The 16,439-nt window shown below is 37.6% G+C and overlaps 1 protein-coding gene across 1 annotated transcript in view; it reads left to right on the top strand.

Annotated features, from left to right (window-relative positions):
* zdhhc21 (zDHHC palmitoyltransferase 21) overlaps window positions 1-14,665 on the top strand; it is a 28,092-nt gene extending 13,427 nt beyond the window's left edge. The window contains exons 7-9 of the mRNA XM_079603718.1: window positions 7,064-7,180; window positions 12,611-12,654; window positions 13,688-14,665. Coding sequence (XP_079459844.1) covers window positions 7,064-7,180; window positions 12,611-12,654; window positions 13,688-13,817 — 291 coding nt within the window. The 3' untranslated portion in view covers window positions 13,818-14,665. The remainder of the gene's footprint in view (window positions 1-7,063; window positions 7,181-12,610; window positions 12,655-13,687) is intronic.
* The last annotated feature ends 1,774 nt before the right edge of the window (window positions 14,666-16,439 follow it).

Below are 16,439 nucleotides of genomic sequence, written 5' to 3'. Positions count from 1 at the left end.
TTCAACACACATACCTCTGTTAAAATCTCTGAAAATTTGGTTCAGGGTTTCATGACCCTTTAAAGGGAGACGGTTACATTAAAAATATTTTTAATATTAGATGTTAAATCCACTATGGTTTTAGAATATATAATTGTTCTATAGTCTATACAGTATTTATTGCAATTGCATCAGAAGTAACAGTAATTCAATTACAGAAAAATTAAGAGTAATCACTTCTCAACGGAAAAGTAATTAAATTACAGTTATTAATTACTTGGTAATGCATTACACCCAACACTGGCCGTAATATGGTAAAACACCACACAAATTCTATTACCAAGCAATACATTTTTTTACTTTGCAAACGAGTACTATGACAGTGATGTAATGGCATACTTTTTGTAAATCTTGATTTTTGGCAAAAAAAAATTAAATAATAATAATTATGCATATATATTAATATTATTATTTTTGGTCAATTTTTTTGACTGATTAAATAATTAATCTAAGTTAAAACAATCTGTTTGATATTGTTTGCAGTTAATTTGTCATATTGTATATGGATAGTTAAGTCAAGTACATTGCATTGTGGAATACAGCACATTATGGATTACATTTTGTCAAATGCATATTGTTGTGAAGGACTATTAAATGTAGTATGCTATTTTTCATTTAGTTGTCTTTATTATTCTGTCGTTTAGTAGAAACGTTTCAATGGTGGCAGATGATTTAGCACTGGATTTGCACCTCTTAACTGAGATTAGGGACCTGCAGGTGGCATCAGCATTACTGTTAAGTACTGAATAAGCTTTGAATGAGAGAAACTGAATTTAACACCAGTTGTATTTGCATGCGATGATCGTTTGTACTGGTCTTATGCCATATCACTTCACCCAAAACACACCTGCAAACAGCAATTTCCCAAAGTTTAAGTCTTTATGGCTTTATTGCATATTTTATTGCTGCTTTCAAATAATGTTATTTGCTCTGTAATATTTTTACACTGACTGATTAAAAAAAATCCTGATAAGAAATTCTTGATGATTGCATAGTTGTTCCACAGAAAACAATTTCTTAAAAAAACAAAACATGAAACAAAAAAAACAACACTGTGACCCTGTGCCCTTTGGACAGGTTAATCGCATCCAAAATAAAAGTTTGTTTACATAATATATGTGTGTGTACTGTGTATAATTATTTTGTATATATATATATATATATACACACGTATGCATGCATATATTTAAGAAATGTTTGCATTTATTTACTGTATATATATTTATACATAATTTAGAAATGTATATAAATAACACATTTTTATTAAATATATATACCGTATGCATGTGTGTGTATTTTATATGTACAAAATAATTATACACAGTACAGACATATATTTTGTAAACACAAACTTTTATCTTGGATGCGATTAATCACAATGAATTATTTAGTCTTATGGTCTGGTCTTGTATTTTAAAGTTATGGTCTGATGATTTGTGGCTTTAGGGGTAGTGGGTGATTCAATACAATTTCACAATTTTGAGAATCAAAATGAAATTAGTTTAAATTAAATAACATTATACATTTCTTTGAAGAACAGTGGTCTTTGATCAATTTTAGAATGAAAGTGTTGCTATTTTAAAAACTAATGGCAGGTGAAGTTGCAGGACTTGTTTTGTCCCATGTCTCAAAGAGTCAGGAATATAGTGGTGTATTTTTTTTCTGTCAAGTCAAGTCAAGTCATCTTTATTTATATAGCGCTTTTTACAATACAGATTGTATCAAAGCAGCTTCACAGTGATAACATGAAAATAATACAAAAAATAATTTCATCATCATCCACCTTTAAGGCAGATCTATAATATTGTTGAATATTGAATGTCCCCAACTAAGCAAGCCAGAAGGTAAGGCAACAGCGGCAAGGAACCAAAACTCCATCAGGTGACAGAAGGGAGAAAAAAAAAAACCTTGGGAGAACCCAGGCTCAGTCGGGGGCCAGTTCTCCTCTGGCCAATGAGTAAACAGTGTATGAAGTTCAGAATGAATCAGAGTATTTGTCCAGTTCCGGTTGTTTGAAGTCAGAGTGGAGAGGAGGAGAGACTGGTTGACACTTCAGGTCAGCGGCGTCGTCGTCGTGTCCTGGCGCTGGTCCTTCATCAGATCTGGATACGGCCTGGTTCCAGTGGACAGCGGTAAACCTCGGGATAGACAGAGAGACTAATATTAGCGTAGACGCCGTCCTTCTTATGATGTACCAAGTACATCAGGATTACGGGAAGTGTTCCCGGTCCCGGCTGTTCTAAACTATGCAGCCTAATTATATAAGTCTATAATGTGTTATGTGTATGCTAGGCTGAAGAGATGTGTTTTTAGTCTAGATTTGAACTGACAGAGTGTGTCTGCTTCCCGGACAATGGTAGGAAGACTGTTCCAAAGTTTTGGTGCTAAATAGGAAAAGGATCTACCGCCAGCAGTCGATTTTGATATTCTAGGTATTATTAACTGACCGGAATTTTGAGATCGCAGTAGACGTGAAGGACTATAATGCGTTAAGAGCTCGCTCAAGTACTGCGGAGCTAAACCATTTAGTGCTTTGTAAGTGATCAGCAATATTTTAAAATTTATCCGATGTTTAATAGGCAGCCAATGCAGTGTTGACAGAACAGGGCTAATATGGTCATACTTCCTGGTTCTAGTAAGAACTCGAGCTGCTGCGTTTTGAACTAGCTGTAGTTTGTTTATTAAGCGTGCAGGGCAACCACCCAGTAGAGCATTACAATAATCTAGCCTTGAGGTCATAAACGCATGAACTAATTGTTCTGCATTATTCATTGAGAGCATATGACGTAATTTAGATATATTTTTAAGATGGAAGAAAGCGGTTTTACAGATACTAGACACATGACTTTCAAATGAAAGATTGGTATCAAAGAGCACACCCAGGTTCCTAACCGACGACGAAGACTTAACAGAGCAGCCATCAAGTGTTAGACAGTACTCTAGGTTATTACGTGTGGAAGTTTTTTGTCCAATAATTAGAATCTCTGTTTTTTCTGAATTTAGTAGTAGGAAATTACTAGTCATCCAATTTTTTATATCGGCTATGCATTCCGTTAATTTTGTGAATTCGTAGGTTTCGTTAGGTTTTGAAGAAATATACAGCTGAGTATCGTCGGCATAACAGTGAAAGCTAATTCCATGTTTCCTAATGATATCTCCTAATGGTAGCATATACAGAGTGAACAGCAGCGGTCCTAGTACTGAGCCTTGTGGTACGCCATACTGAACTTGTGATTGATAAGACATCTCTTCATTTATTGCTACAAACTGATAACGGTCAGATAAGTATGATTTAAACCATGCTAGTGCAATTCCACTAATGCCAACATAATGTTCGAGTCTATTTAAAAGGATGTTGTGGTCAATGGTGTCAAATGCAGCACTAAGATCCAGTAATACTAATAGAGAGATACAACCACGATCGGATGATAAGAGCAAATCATTTGTGACTCTAACGAGAGCTGTCTCGGTACTATGGTACGGTCTAAATCCGGACTGAAAATCCTCGCAGATATCATTTCTTTCAAGAAAGGAACACAGTTGTGAGGATACTGCTTTTTCTAATATTTTTGACAGAAATGGCAGATTAGAGATCGGCCTGTAATTGACTAGCTTTGTAGGATCAAGTTGCTGTTTTTTAACAAGCGGTTTAATCATAGCTAGCTTAAAGGTTTTTGGTACGTATCCTAGAGACAAAGATGAATTAATGATATTAAGAAGAGGATCTATGACATCTGGAAGCATCTCTTTCAGCAGCTTAGTCGGTATAGGGTCTAACATGCACGTTGTCGATTTAGATGATTTGACGAGTTTGCAAAATTCTTCCTCTCCTATAGCAATGAATGAATCAAATTTTCCCTCAGGGAGACTACAATGCACTTCCTGATGCGATACTGTATTAGACGGTTGCATAGTTATAATTTTGTCCCTGATATTATCGATCTTATAAGTGAAGAAGTTCATAAAGTCATTACTGCTGTGTTGCATGGAAACTTCTGGGCTTGAAGCTTTCTTTTTCGTTAGTTTAGCCACTGTTTCAAATAAATACCTAGGATTATGTTTATTATCTTCTAATAGGGTTGAAAAATAAGCAGATCTAGCAGCTTTTAAAGCCTCTCTGTAAGCAATCGAGCTCTCCTTCCATGAAATCCTAAACACCTCTAGTTTTGTTTTCTTCCAGTTGCGCTCCATTTTTCTGGCTGCTCTCTTAAGGGCCTGAGTGTGCTCGTTGTGCCACGGCGTTGGACTATGTTCTTTAATCTTCTTTAAGCGCAGCGGAGCAACTGTGTCTAAAGTGCTGGAAAAGAGAGAGTTAAAAGTTTCTGTTGCAATATCAAGTTCTTCTAAGCTATCCGGGATGCTGAGATGATGAAACTGATTAGGAAGATTATTGATAAAGCAATCTTTAGTGGCAGAAGTGATCGGTCTAACATATTTATAACACGGAGTCGGCTTTGCAGCCTTGGCTAAATGTAATTTACACGAGACTAGATAGTGATCTGAGATGTCATCGCTCTGTTGCAGTATTTCAACGGCATCAATATCTATTCCATGTGATAGTATTAGATCTAAAGTATGATTACGACAATGAGTCGGTCCTGACACGTGTTGTCTAACTCCAATTGAGTTTATAATGTCTTTAAATGCCAATCCCAATGCATCTTTTTCATTATCTATGTGTATATTAAAGTCACCAACAATTAGTACTTTATCTGCAGCCAATACTAATTCTGATAGAAAGTCCGCAAATTCTTTGATAAAGTCTGTATGGTGCCCTGGTGGCCTGTATACAGTAGCCAGCAGAATTTTCAAACGCGATTTATCGTTTACACTAGATATTTTTACATTAAGCACCAACACTTCAAAAGAATTATATTTACAACTAGATTTCTTAGTGGTTTTGAAAATATTACTATAAATTACAGCAACACCTCCTCCTTTGCGTTTCAGACGAGGTTCATGTTTATAACCGTAATCTTGTGGGGTTGACTCATTTAAAGCAATGTAATCGTTTGGTTTTAGCCAGGTTTCTGTTAAACACAGCACATCTAGGTTATAATCTGTAATCATATCATTAACTATTAGCGCTTTTGAAGTAAGAGATCGAATATTCAGCAACCCAAGCTTTATCATTTGCTCATTTGTATTATATCTGTTTTTTATTTGTTGAACATCAATTAAATTTTTAACCTTAGATGGGTTTGAACGTATTTTGGATTTCCAAGTTCGGGGAACAGACACAGTCTCTATATGATGATATCTCGGTGAAAGAGGCTCTATGTGATGGGATTTATCTGACCTTGGTGACGTGAGGCCGCTAGCAGACGGTCGGGTAAGCCAGTCTGTCTGCTTCCTGACCTGAGGCCCAGATTGTCATGTTTTAGCTCTAAGACTATGAGCCAAATTACTAGAGAGAAGAGCAGCACCATCCCAGGAGGGATGAATACCATCTCTTTTCAACAGGTCAGGTTTGCCCCAAAAACTTTTCCAATTGTCTATGAATTCTATATTATTCTGCGGACACCACCCAGACAGCCAGCCATTGAGTGAACACAATCTACTAACTATCTCATCACTCCGGCGAACAGGAAGGGGGCCAGAGCAAATTACAGTGCTTGACATCGTACTTGCGAGTTCACACACCTCTTTAATATTAATTTTGGTGATCTCCGACTGGCGAAGTCGAACATCATTAGTGCCGACGTGAATAATAATCTTAGAGAATTTACGTTTAGCATTAGCCAGCACTTTCAAATTTGCTTTGATGTCAGGCGCTCTGGCTCCCGGCAAACATGTGACTATGGTGGCTGGTGTCTCTATTTTCACGTTCCGTGTAATAGAATCGCCAATAACTAGGGCACAATCAGAATAATTCTCAGTGGGTGTTTCACTGAGCGGGGCAAATCGATTTGTTATCGGAACGGAAAAGGGGTTTTTTGATCCGCGACTACAGCGATCTCTCACTGTCACCCATCTGCCCTGCTGCACGGGCTCTACTTCAGCCGGAACCGACTCATGTAAAGAGTTCACTAGGCTAGGCGCATCCAAAATAGTATCTAAAGCTCTAGCACTCTTCTTACTATTCTCGATTAAAGTTTGGATGCGTGTCTCTAGTTCTGAAATCTTCTCCGTCAGCCTGACTGTCTCCTTGCATTTATCACATATAAATCCTATATTGCCGACAGAGAAGGCTATGGTAAACATGTGACATGAAGTGCAGGTGACAATAACAGGAGAAGACATTACTCACCGTGTTTGTTGACTGATTCTTACTCACCTGGGCTTTTATGAACTCAAAGGCGCGGGCGCGCGAGAGAAAAATAAATAACTGAGCGCACGGGTGGTGCGTTAAAAGGCTAGCGAGTTAGCGTATTGTGCTGACAATAACGGAAGCTAGCAATGTCAGGTTAATCTGAGATGTTGAGTAAGATATATTTAGTAGTATAAACAACTAGAATTTATAATAAATGATGGTTCAAAACAGAAAGAAATACGAAGCTAATACGAGGCTTAGACGCAGCAAACAAACTCACAGCAGCAGCAGTCACAGCGAGGCAGACAGGAGCAATCGATCAGGTCAGAGCATTTAAATTCACAGGAGCATCTTTCCAGCTTGAATACAGCTGAACAGCTGAGCCATCATGGCAATGGTAGACCGCCTGTAAATAAAAGCCCATAACGCTCAATTTCCTGTTTTTGTTTATTCTGTGGAGCATTGTGTGTGAGTAAACAGACGCAGCTGAGAAGTGAGAGATGCTGTTTGGACACAGAAACGGCTGTATAGAAGAGATAGTGACGTTATCTTTCCCATAAGAAGCAAAGTATTGTGGATTTTGTGTATTCGTGTGTTTGCTGTAATAGTCACAGATAAGCCTTCAGCGAAAGAAAACAAGCAGTGTCACATCACTTTCCATAACAGCCTGTAGTGCACAAATGTGTAGCATAGAAATTTGACATGGGAATAGTCTAATTTGTCCATGAAAATGTATAGCATGTGTGTAAAATGTTTGTCCTTCTCTCTCAGGCGGAGTTTGCAGTACATCATGAGTTGGCTCTTCTACGTGGGTCCTGTTTCATGGGGCTGATTACGTTTGGTGGAATGAGCAGCCTTTTCTACACACAAGTCAAAGGAATCCTCGCAGTAAGTACATAAATTAGTTTAACTGAGCAGGTTAACACTAGAACTACTGGAATTCCATAACTACTAGAACGACCATAGCGGTCATTCTGACCGTTCATACTTTGACGTTCATATGGCCGTACTGAACTTCATTTTCGTCATGTCATATATTTGAACCTTCTCTTTGAGTTTTCCAATTAAGCTTTTAATTCCTGTCGTCATGTTAAGATGTCATCGCCCTTAAAACAAGCACAAAAGAAAGATTGCTCCAACAGGTGCTGCCTCTCTGTGAGGAAAGTTTTACGTCAAACATATTTTTTTCACCGCACTCACCACGTGTATTTAGGAAAAGTCAAGAGTCCTACAGCCGCATTGATTTTATTTTAACAAAGTTATTACACTGTAAAATTAAAAAATGGTCAAAATGACAGCCTTGGGAGTTCTAGTGTTAAAGGGGTCATATGATGGTTCTAAAAAGAACATTATTTTTAGGTTATATTTTACACATAATGTACATTATTGTTGCTAATCTATGCCCCGCCTTTCTGAAACGCGTCAATTTTGAAAAATTCATTATTCTGAAAAGCGCGGTGTGCTCTGATTGGCCAGCAATCCAGTGCATTGTGATTGCCCAAAAACCATAAGCGTGTGATGGAAATTACCACGCCCCTTACCATATTTGAAACATCAGCTCCCAAAGCAATAATGACACGTGATAATGTCGTTACTTCCTTATCAATTCAAGCCCGAATCATTCTGAACCGGAAAATGCAGATGACCAAGCTGATCAATCAACTTTGCCAGTGCGACTGGACCAGATTGTATCAAATGTGTAAGGTTTTATTTCATTGGGGACATAATTGCTGATTATAATGACTTGTACTGTCTTTTTACACGTTGTGCCACGCCACGGGTGTGAGAACACTATGTAAACATAAAACTATGTCTGCATTTGTGATCGTAGAAACGACAAGCAAGCGCTACTTGTATCGCGTTTAAACTCGACCGATTTATCGGGCCACCGATTTTATCGGCCGATATGAGCCTGTCGCAGATATATCGGTATCGGCGTTAATTCGATATGATTTATTTCTTTACTACATAGTTTGTCCAGCAGAGAGCGCGCGCCATTGTGTTTGAACGAAGCGTTTTCGGAAGGTGTGGCTGAGCCTTAACTTTTATGAAGAATATCTCTTTAGGTTTGACACTTTAAGCTTTGTAACTCTGCAGATCTTATACATGCACAAACAGCTACATAACACACTAAAGAAAAAGGAAAACAAGAAATCGCACCATATGACCCCTTTAACTGACTTGGTCTTACAGATTACTTGTGCTTGCAAGGCAGGACTGTGCACCATGATTTTCTACTACACTCGAACCACTAGCATACTCTATTCATGCTTTGTTTTGTAGATAATTTCAGTCTTAGGTTTTCCGTCTTTAAAAAAAAAAGTTTAACAAAATTAAAATTGGTGGAATTTTTGATTCACCCTCGTGACTCGAGTCATTTGATTCCATTCACCAAAAAGAGTACTTCAGATTCGTTCACTGATTCAATCAGGCATGTTACATATTTACGCCCGTAGGTGGAAACAAATGAGTGTCTTTTATATGCCGTGAGAGTCATTGCAACAAGCCTCATTGATCTTTCTTAAAATTTGAGTGTCTACAAATCCTCTATACTAAGCATTTTCATACAAACCGCAACCATGCAGATATTTCCTCTATTGTGTGAACTGCTGTGCAGGACTTTTATCAAGCTATACAAACAAGACAATAGTAGTTTAACATACATTTCAGTAATGTTTTTGTAATTCAAATGGAATGTCAGTGTCATCCGTCACCTGTGTAATTCACCATTCTGATCTCAAATGTTATGGGCTCACACTATAGTCAAGACAAAGACATAGCTTCACAGAATCGTGTACAAATTAAAACATGACTTCTCACTAAAGTATATTTCTTTAAGGAGGGAAAATGCCAAGACAACACCTATACTGTTGATGATTGTCATACATACACAAAATGAACATTTCAGATCTTTTTCCTATATTTATGATTATGTGCTGTCCATATTGTCTGTACGAAAGGCCCACAAACAATGATAGTCATTTTGACACAGGTGCGTAGTATCTCTTTCTCTGGGACTTTTATTTTGATGGAACTCTGTGCATTCAGTGTTTCACAGGACGAATGATCTGCCCTCTCTCGTTCCGGTTTAAGTTACTTTATTTGCATAACCAACATTTTTACATTCGTTTTGCCAAAGCATTTGCAGTATTGCAAAAGTTGATCAGGAGCAAAACTTAGCTAATGCGAACGAGATGACTGATTCAGTGAAACGACTTCCCTTTTTGGTTACGTCTTCCCTCAGGTATATTGCATGTTTTCTTGTGTGGCTGGATGTTGGGCTCATGAACCCTAATTGAATTGGGTAACACTGAGTTGGGTAACACTTTATTTTAAGGTGTCATTGTTACAGTGTAATTATATATTTAAGTACTGAGTAATAATAATTAACTACATGTACTTACTATAGGGTTAGGGTAGGATTAGGTTTTGGGTTAATTGCATGTAATTATGCATAATTTACTGTTATTAATATGGTAAGTACATGTAACATATGTAACAAGGACTCTGTAAAATAAAGTGCTACCTTGAGTTGTCTGCATTTGCCCAAACTGATTTACTGAAATCAATATAATGTTAGGAAAGGGAATTGCCGCTAATGCGTCCCGCTCGCTGTGAAGCAGGAGAGACCAGCCGGCAGAGGATTCGGCTTGGTCTTAAAGCATTTCGCAAACGGATATGTTCGCAAACAATGATTTGACATACGTACATATATATGGTCCCTCATATTCTGGTGAGCATATGTGAGCACAATCCCTTTTAAAGGGGTCATGAACTGGATTGTTTTATTGTTTTATAATGTTCCCTGGGGTGCTCTTATAATGTTAGTATGATTTTTACATCAAAAATTGTCATAATTTAGAAATAAAAGGCATTTTTCCTAGCCTGATTTTAGCCTCTGATTTGAACGCTCTGTTTTAAGGGGCGTGTCTGCGGTGAGACTTCAGTGTAAACGCCCACTGCTGTGATTGGCTTACATGTTTGCATATGAAATAGCTATTATTACATGTGGAACTCTCTCGAAAACTTTTACTAAGTTTTTATTATTACAGCTATCGAGATATACAAATCATGATAAGTATTGTTTTAAAGCATTATATTTCAATCTCTTTCCATCACATGAAAGGTTGCAGTGATGAGCACTGAGCAGATGACATACTGTATGTTGATCGCGTGAATAAAGATCTATTGTAATTTGCGCACTCACGAATGCCTCCACCAAATAACAATGCAAACACGATGTAAATACAGTTGTGCAGTGTAACAGCGTCATTGATTTCATAACGAGTTTTGGCAAGTGTCCAGATAAACTCGCGCTGTGTGATTGACAGCTTTGGCGATTTGGAAAGGGAGCGTTCTTTGATCGCTTTCTGTGTATAATTTAATCACAATTTAAATACGATCCGGTTTAGCAATGATCACCTCGTAGGCCTATGTTATTTAGCGTGAATCGGTGGGCGGGGCTAAACAGGCAGTGTTGAAGTAGGCGTTGATCTTGTTCTGCGGAGGTGGTGTTTGATGCCCTTTGACGTCATAGATCCCCACTTTGAAAAACCTGTCGTTCGCTGTGCCTGGTGTCAATAAAAGCTTTTATTGGACAAACAAGGATGTTTTCAGTTCTGAAATGTATAGGATATTCTTATAGTATGATGACCTCTTATATGTTAAAAGCTCAAGGAAAATGTTATTTCTCAGTTCATCACCGCTTTAAAAGGTGGTCAGACGCTGTATCTCTGTGTATACCCTATACTATATTACTGAGTCCTTCAATCTCTTCTTCTACTTCCTTTTTGTCCTCCATCCTTTCTCTGTTGATTAGGCTAGGTCTCAAACATGGCTGTGATTGGGGCAAGCGGGATAATCACGTTTGACTCTTATCCTTTAATTGATGACTTCATGTGATGCAAAAGAGGATTAGCAGTGACCTAGTTAAATTCGGCAAAAAAAGTGCAGCCCTTTAAAAAGCATACACCTCCCCTTAATCTTATTCTCTGGTTCCCAGTCATGATCACTCGACCCCCACGCGTCCACCATATGCTGTGGAAATGATTCAAAGAGCACATCCCACTTCACATCCTATCCTCTGTCGGTTGAGTAGTGTCTTCCGTCTTCTCATTACAAATTTCCAACCATTAACTGAGTTCAAGATAGCAATTTACACTTGTTGTGGGTCAGTTTACCCAACTCTAACCTTTCTCCAAACCCGTTGGACAACCGTGTCTTCCTCCACAGGCTCAATTGCACAAGCCTGAAAATGTAATCCTGTTATCCTTAATTATTACACAAGCTGCGTCCAGCCGTTCTTTTAGATGACCTTTGACGTTAACCCATTCTTGCAGGAGACTTCCTTTGACAGCGCTAATCTAACCTGTGTTGCTAAAAGCCCATGTTAAGCTGTCTTATCTTGTGTCCTGTACTGCCCTTAAGCCTTCTCGTTATCCAAAGGCCAGGAAAGTCCTGATGCTTTAACGCACAAGCTACTCTTTCACCCCGCTATCCCATGTTGTGATGTCTTGGAAGATTTAGCGGCTGACAGGGTGGTTAGTGCACAGCCCCGTGCCAGGCATAGCAACTGTGGAAGCAGACTTAACCATTGATCCCTGCAAAGATCTTTTCCTCACGCATGCTCTCAGTTCGGCCTGAAGTGCAGCCACGTCGGATTGGCATGACGCTGGCTGCTCCGGGCCAAGAGTGTGTCCTCCAGCGGTTCACAATGTGAATCTGACTTATGAAGAGTCATTGACTTCAACAATTCAAGTCAGGATTTTTACATAACCTCTAATGGTTTCAGAGCCCTTTTTTATTTATTTGTCTTGTGGATCGCACACAAAGCACAGATTGTTCTAAAAAAGCCACTGTCAATCACACGTCCACCATTTTTCACACAAACGGGCTATTCAGTCTCGCCTCTGTTAATCCCACCTTATTTACATATTCAGTCTGTTTTTTTTTGTCTCTTTGCCGCGTCTCTTCACCTGGCAAGCAGGGGGGATTTTAGCATCCCTATGCATGCGGTCCCATTGTCCGCAGGCAGATGCCCTTTTGCCCCTGTGCCAACTTGGCAAGGTGAGGAGGGCACCAAGGGAGTGTTGCTGCTGTCAGCTTCACTGTCTCTCTTTTGTCTCAGTGTATTCTGTAGTGGTTTTCACTCCCAGCGTGGGAAAGATCAAAAACCGATCCAATTCACCCCCTCGCATCCACTGGCTCGCTGTCATAAATCATTTCATGAATTGTCATTGTCTCTTACATTCATAAGAAATAACTTGCTCATAGTTCATTGCTGATACTAAGCAATATCCTTCATGTTTTTCACGACAGGACACAACGACCATAGAGAAGATGTCGCACTTATTGGAAGACATGTAAGTATCGAAACTAATTTCAGTCATTTGACAATAATGTAATGCCATACACCCTTATTACATGGAGATCAGGGCTACTTGTTACAGCTCAACTGTAAGGTTTTGGGTTTGAGGCCAGTAAGATTTTTTTTAATACTTTATTTTTATTCAGCAAAGAAGCATTACATTAATCAAAAGGGTCAATATAAATAAATATTTTATATTGTTACAAAATATTTCCGTAACACTTTAGTTTAGGGTCCAATTCACACTATTAACTAGTTGCTTATTAGCATGCAGTAGCTATGATATTGGCTGTTTATTAGTACTTATAAAGCACATAGTAATGCCTTATTCTGCTTCATGACCATATTCTACATCCCATAATCATACCCAATACCTAAACTTAACACTACTTTTTTTTTAAAGTACAAATATTCTTTGAGCATCAGCATATTAAAATGATTTCTGAAGGATCATTACATGTAATGGCTGCTAAAATAGAAACCTGTTATTTTAAATTGTTGTCCACCCATCAACTAAATGTTGACTTGGTGATCTTAAGAGTTTGTGTACTGACCTTGAACTTTTGAACTGTACACTTGTTTCAAAAAGAAAATTTAGAATTACTTTTTCTTCTGTTTTACTCTTCTAGTCCTAATTGTTTTGTATTTCATAATTGTTTTACTGTTAAAAATTGAACTGAAAACCTCTACTATGCCAATTAATAGCAGTTTGGGGTTCCATAATGTAATGTGACATGCCCCACTATTGGCCACAATGGATCGATTTGTGTTCTATAAACCATATCTTTCTTCCACTACCATAACTTTAATAGCTTTTTCTATCTAAGATGTTTAGATAATGTGTTTATATAGAAATTAATTTTCAAAACGTAAACCTACAATGACTAATATTCACTTGAATAAAATATGTGACAACTAGCCCCAGTCTTTCCTAAAGCTCGTAGCTTCTCTCTATAGTTCATATTTCAAGGGTGATATTATTTCACATGAACTTACGATGCATACTTTAATTTATTCCGCTCTCCCAGTGGACCGCGGCGGTCGTGGCAGCAAGCAATGGCTGAGGTGTTTGGCACTCGCTGGAAGATCCTGTGGTTCCTGCCGTTCAGGAGCAGACAGCCTCTAAGGCTCAACCTGACCTCGCGCTCTCATGTGTAGACAGACAGACAGAGACACACACACATCTCTCCAGTGGGAAAGGTTACCCTCCGACCCCAGCCCCCCCGCCTCCCTCTCCCCGCCCCCTTGTCTTCAGCAAAACACTCTCCACAATAGATTGGTATCTCTACTGGATCAAACTTCTTCAGGTTCTACATTACATATGAAAATAATCTGATATATATCTATTCATATAGAATGAAGTTGAAAATAACAGTGTCAAGTATGTAGTCTTTTTCTGTTTTGACTGCACATGCTGGGTCAGGGTTTCAGGGTAGAATTGCAAGGGAATAGTTAATTGTGAGGCTTTGTTGTCTCCAGGGTAACCCTTATTTTGTTGAGCCCTCGGCCCAGTCCTCTCCCCAGGTCTGGATCACGTGATCACTTGTCATGCGAGTGGGCGGAGATTGTCTGGTTTTATGGCACTGAGGGTTGATGGCTCTCGAGGAGAGTCATGACCTCTGGCATGGGTGAAAGACGCTGCTGAAGTTTCGCTTAACAACGCTCACATACACACACGTACACAAACACGGTTTACGATACCTTTTACATTACACATAATTACGCATTCCTCTGCACCAAGCACTGCTAATGCCTCTACTTGACTACTATAACTGTATTTGATCAAGTTTATTTTTGTTTATTTTTGTTTTTTTATTGTTAATGTTTTTGTGCCTTTTAAAATCCATATGTTTTTAACTCATTTGTGTCTTATTACACATTTATTTTTATATCAAGTCGCACAGTGGAAACCATTTTTTTTTGTTGAGGACCTATTAACTAATAATACAAATAATAATAATAATATCCAATGATGCAAGTCCATATTTGAAAATTATGACTCTTAATTATTTTTGCCCAGATTTTACTGAAAGTTATTGCTCAACTATAAATGCATAGCTTGTCATTAAATTACTTTGTAACATTTGTACATGTTCCAAATCCAAACCCTAAAATCAAGCAAATCCCCATTTGTCTGAAGTGCCTCTAAACATGCAGTTATAATAAAATAACTTGCTTTCCGTTAGGTGAACAAATACACTTCTGTGACTTTTTTTGGTTCACAGTTTCCTGAAAACACCGTAATGATCCACAAGTACATCTGGGGTAAACGCATTTATACTGACAAGCCATTCTGGATTAAACAATTAAACGATATTTTTCACCAAATGGTTAATTTTGCAATTGTTGGTTTTGTCCACTAGGCCTAAGTGAATATCATTTGTTAAAGTTTGATAATTATGGTCTGTATGATTTTGCAATAGACACAATTTTCTTGTCATGGTAGCTCTGATGTTAGGTAAGCGCTGATCTGGTAGCCCTAAAAGTTAGATTGAGAATATGAATTTAATTTAAAACAATCTCAAATGTACAACTATCATAACCTTAAGTAGTTACCAATAGAAGAGAATCTCTTTGAAATGATTTTGTCTCGCATTACACTCCACCCAAATAGTGTTATAAATCAGCTCTTTGTTTTTTGTTACAGCATTTAGAAGCTGAAAGCATTTACTTAATACAAGTGGTACCTACTTGAATATGTATTGTGAATATCATGCCTTTAACTTTTTATTTATCTTTTACTGGTGTTGGTTCTTTTTTCAGTACATTTTGTGTCTTGTGATTTAACGTTAGGAGGGGTCATATTATTGGTTATTAAAAACTGCTGAGTTTCTTCTATTTTAGAATATCTGAGCATTGTAGCCGTTTCTTAAATTTTATTAAGATATTAGTATTTTTTTCTTCTGCTGTTAAACCAATGTTGTGAATTGTGTAAATCTTTTCATCACAACCCAACTGTCACAATGGGGGAAGATATTGTGCAGGGGCTACTGGATTGATTCCATTACTTGATTCATATGACATTTATTTAATATTTAACATTACAGAACAACTGTAATATACTAAACTCATATCAATTATTAAGAGAGCTTATAAAAGTGCAGTACTCACTGTAGCTTCAAGTTTATAGGCTATGTGTATGTATGTGCGTGTGTGTGTGTGTCCATTGTGAAGCAATAAGACCTGCTAGAATTTCACTATTATAGCAGATATTACTATTGTGTGTGCAGATATTTCACTGAACATTATTTTATTTTAATACACTATTCATAAATATTACTATATAAGCAACCAGTAATCGCTGTCCCGTTGAGGATGACGACCATATTCAGGTTTATGATTGAATTATGTCAGTTATGGAGTTTGTTTATCTGCTTATTTTTTGTGGAGTCAGTCATGTTTATTTTGTGTGGGTCATGGGAGTTTGAAGCATATCAAATTATTTATGAAAGCATTTTTTTAAATAAATGGTGTTCTTTTACTTGATGTGCAGTTATTTTGGTTTGTGCTTTTTTATCATATAAAAGTAAAACACTTTTCACACTCTTACTAGTTTATTTGTTATAATTTGTCCACTAACAGTTTAAATAAATGATTCAGACATCTGTACAATATATCATGAACAACTGTCATTTCCACCACATCTCATATTGTTTTGTGTTTAATAACATTTGGTGCAAAAAACTATTTGGAATAAAATTGCATATTCCTTATAGCAAACACACAGACACAAATATTTGTCAGCCACTGTAGTTACTTCGCATCTTATAACATTTGGTG

The sequence above is a fragment of the Phoxinus phoxinus genome (assembly GCF_949152265.1).
Source record: "Phoxinus phoxinus genome assembly, chromosome: 2".
In the NCBI taxonomy this organism is placed as follows: domain Eukaryota; kingdom Metazoa; phylum Chordata; class Actinopteri; order Cypriniformes; family Leuciscidae; genus Phoxinus; species Phoxinus phoxinus.
This window is presented reverse-complemented; position numbering and strand designations above follow the sequence as displayed.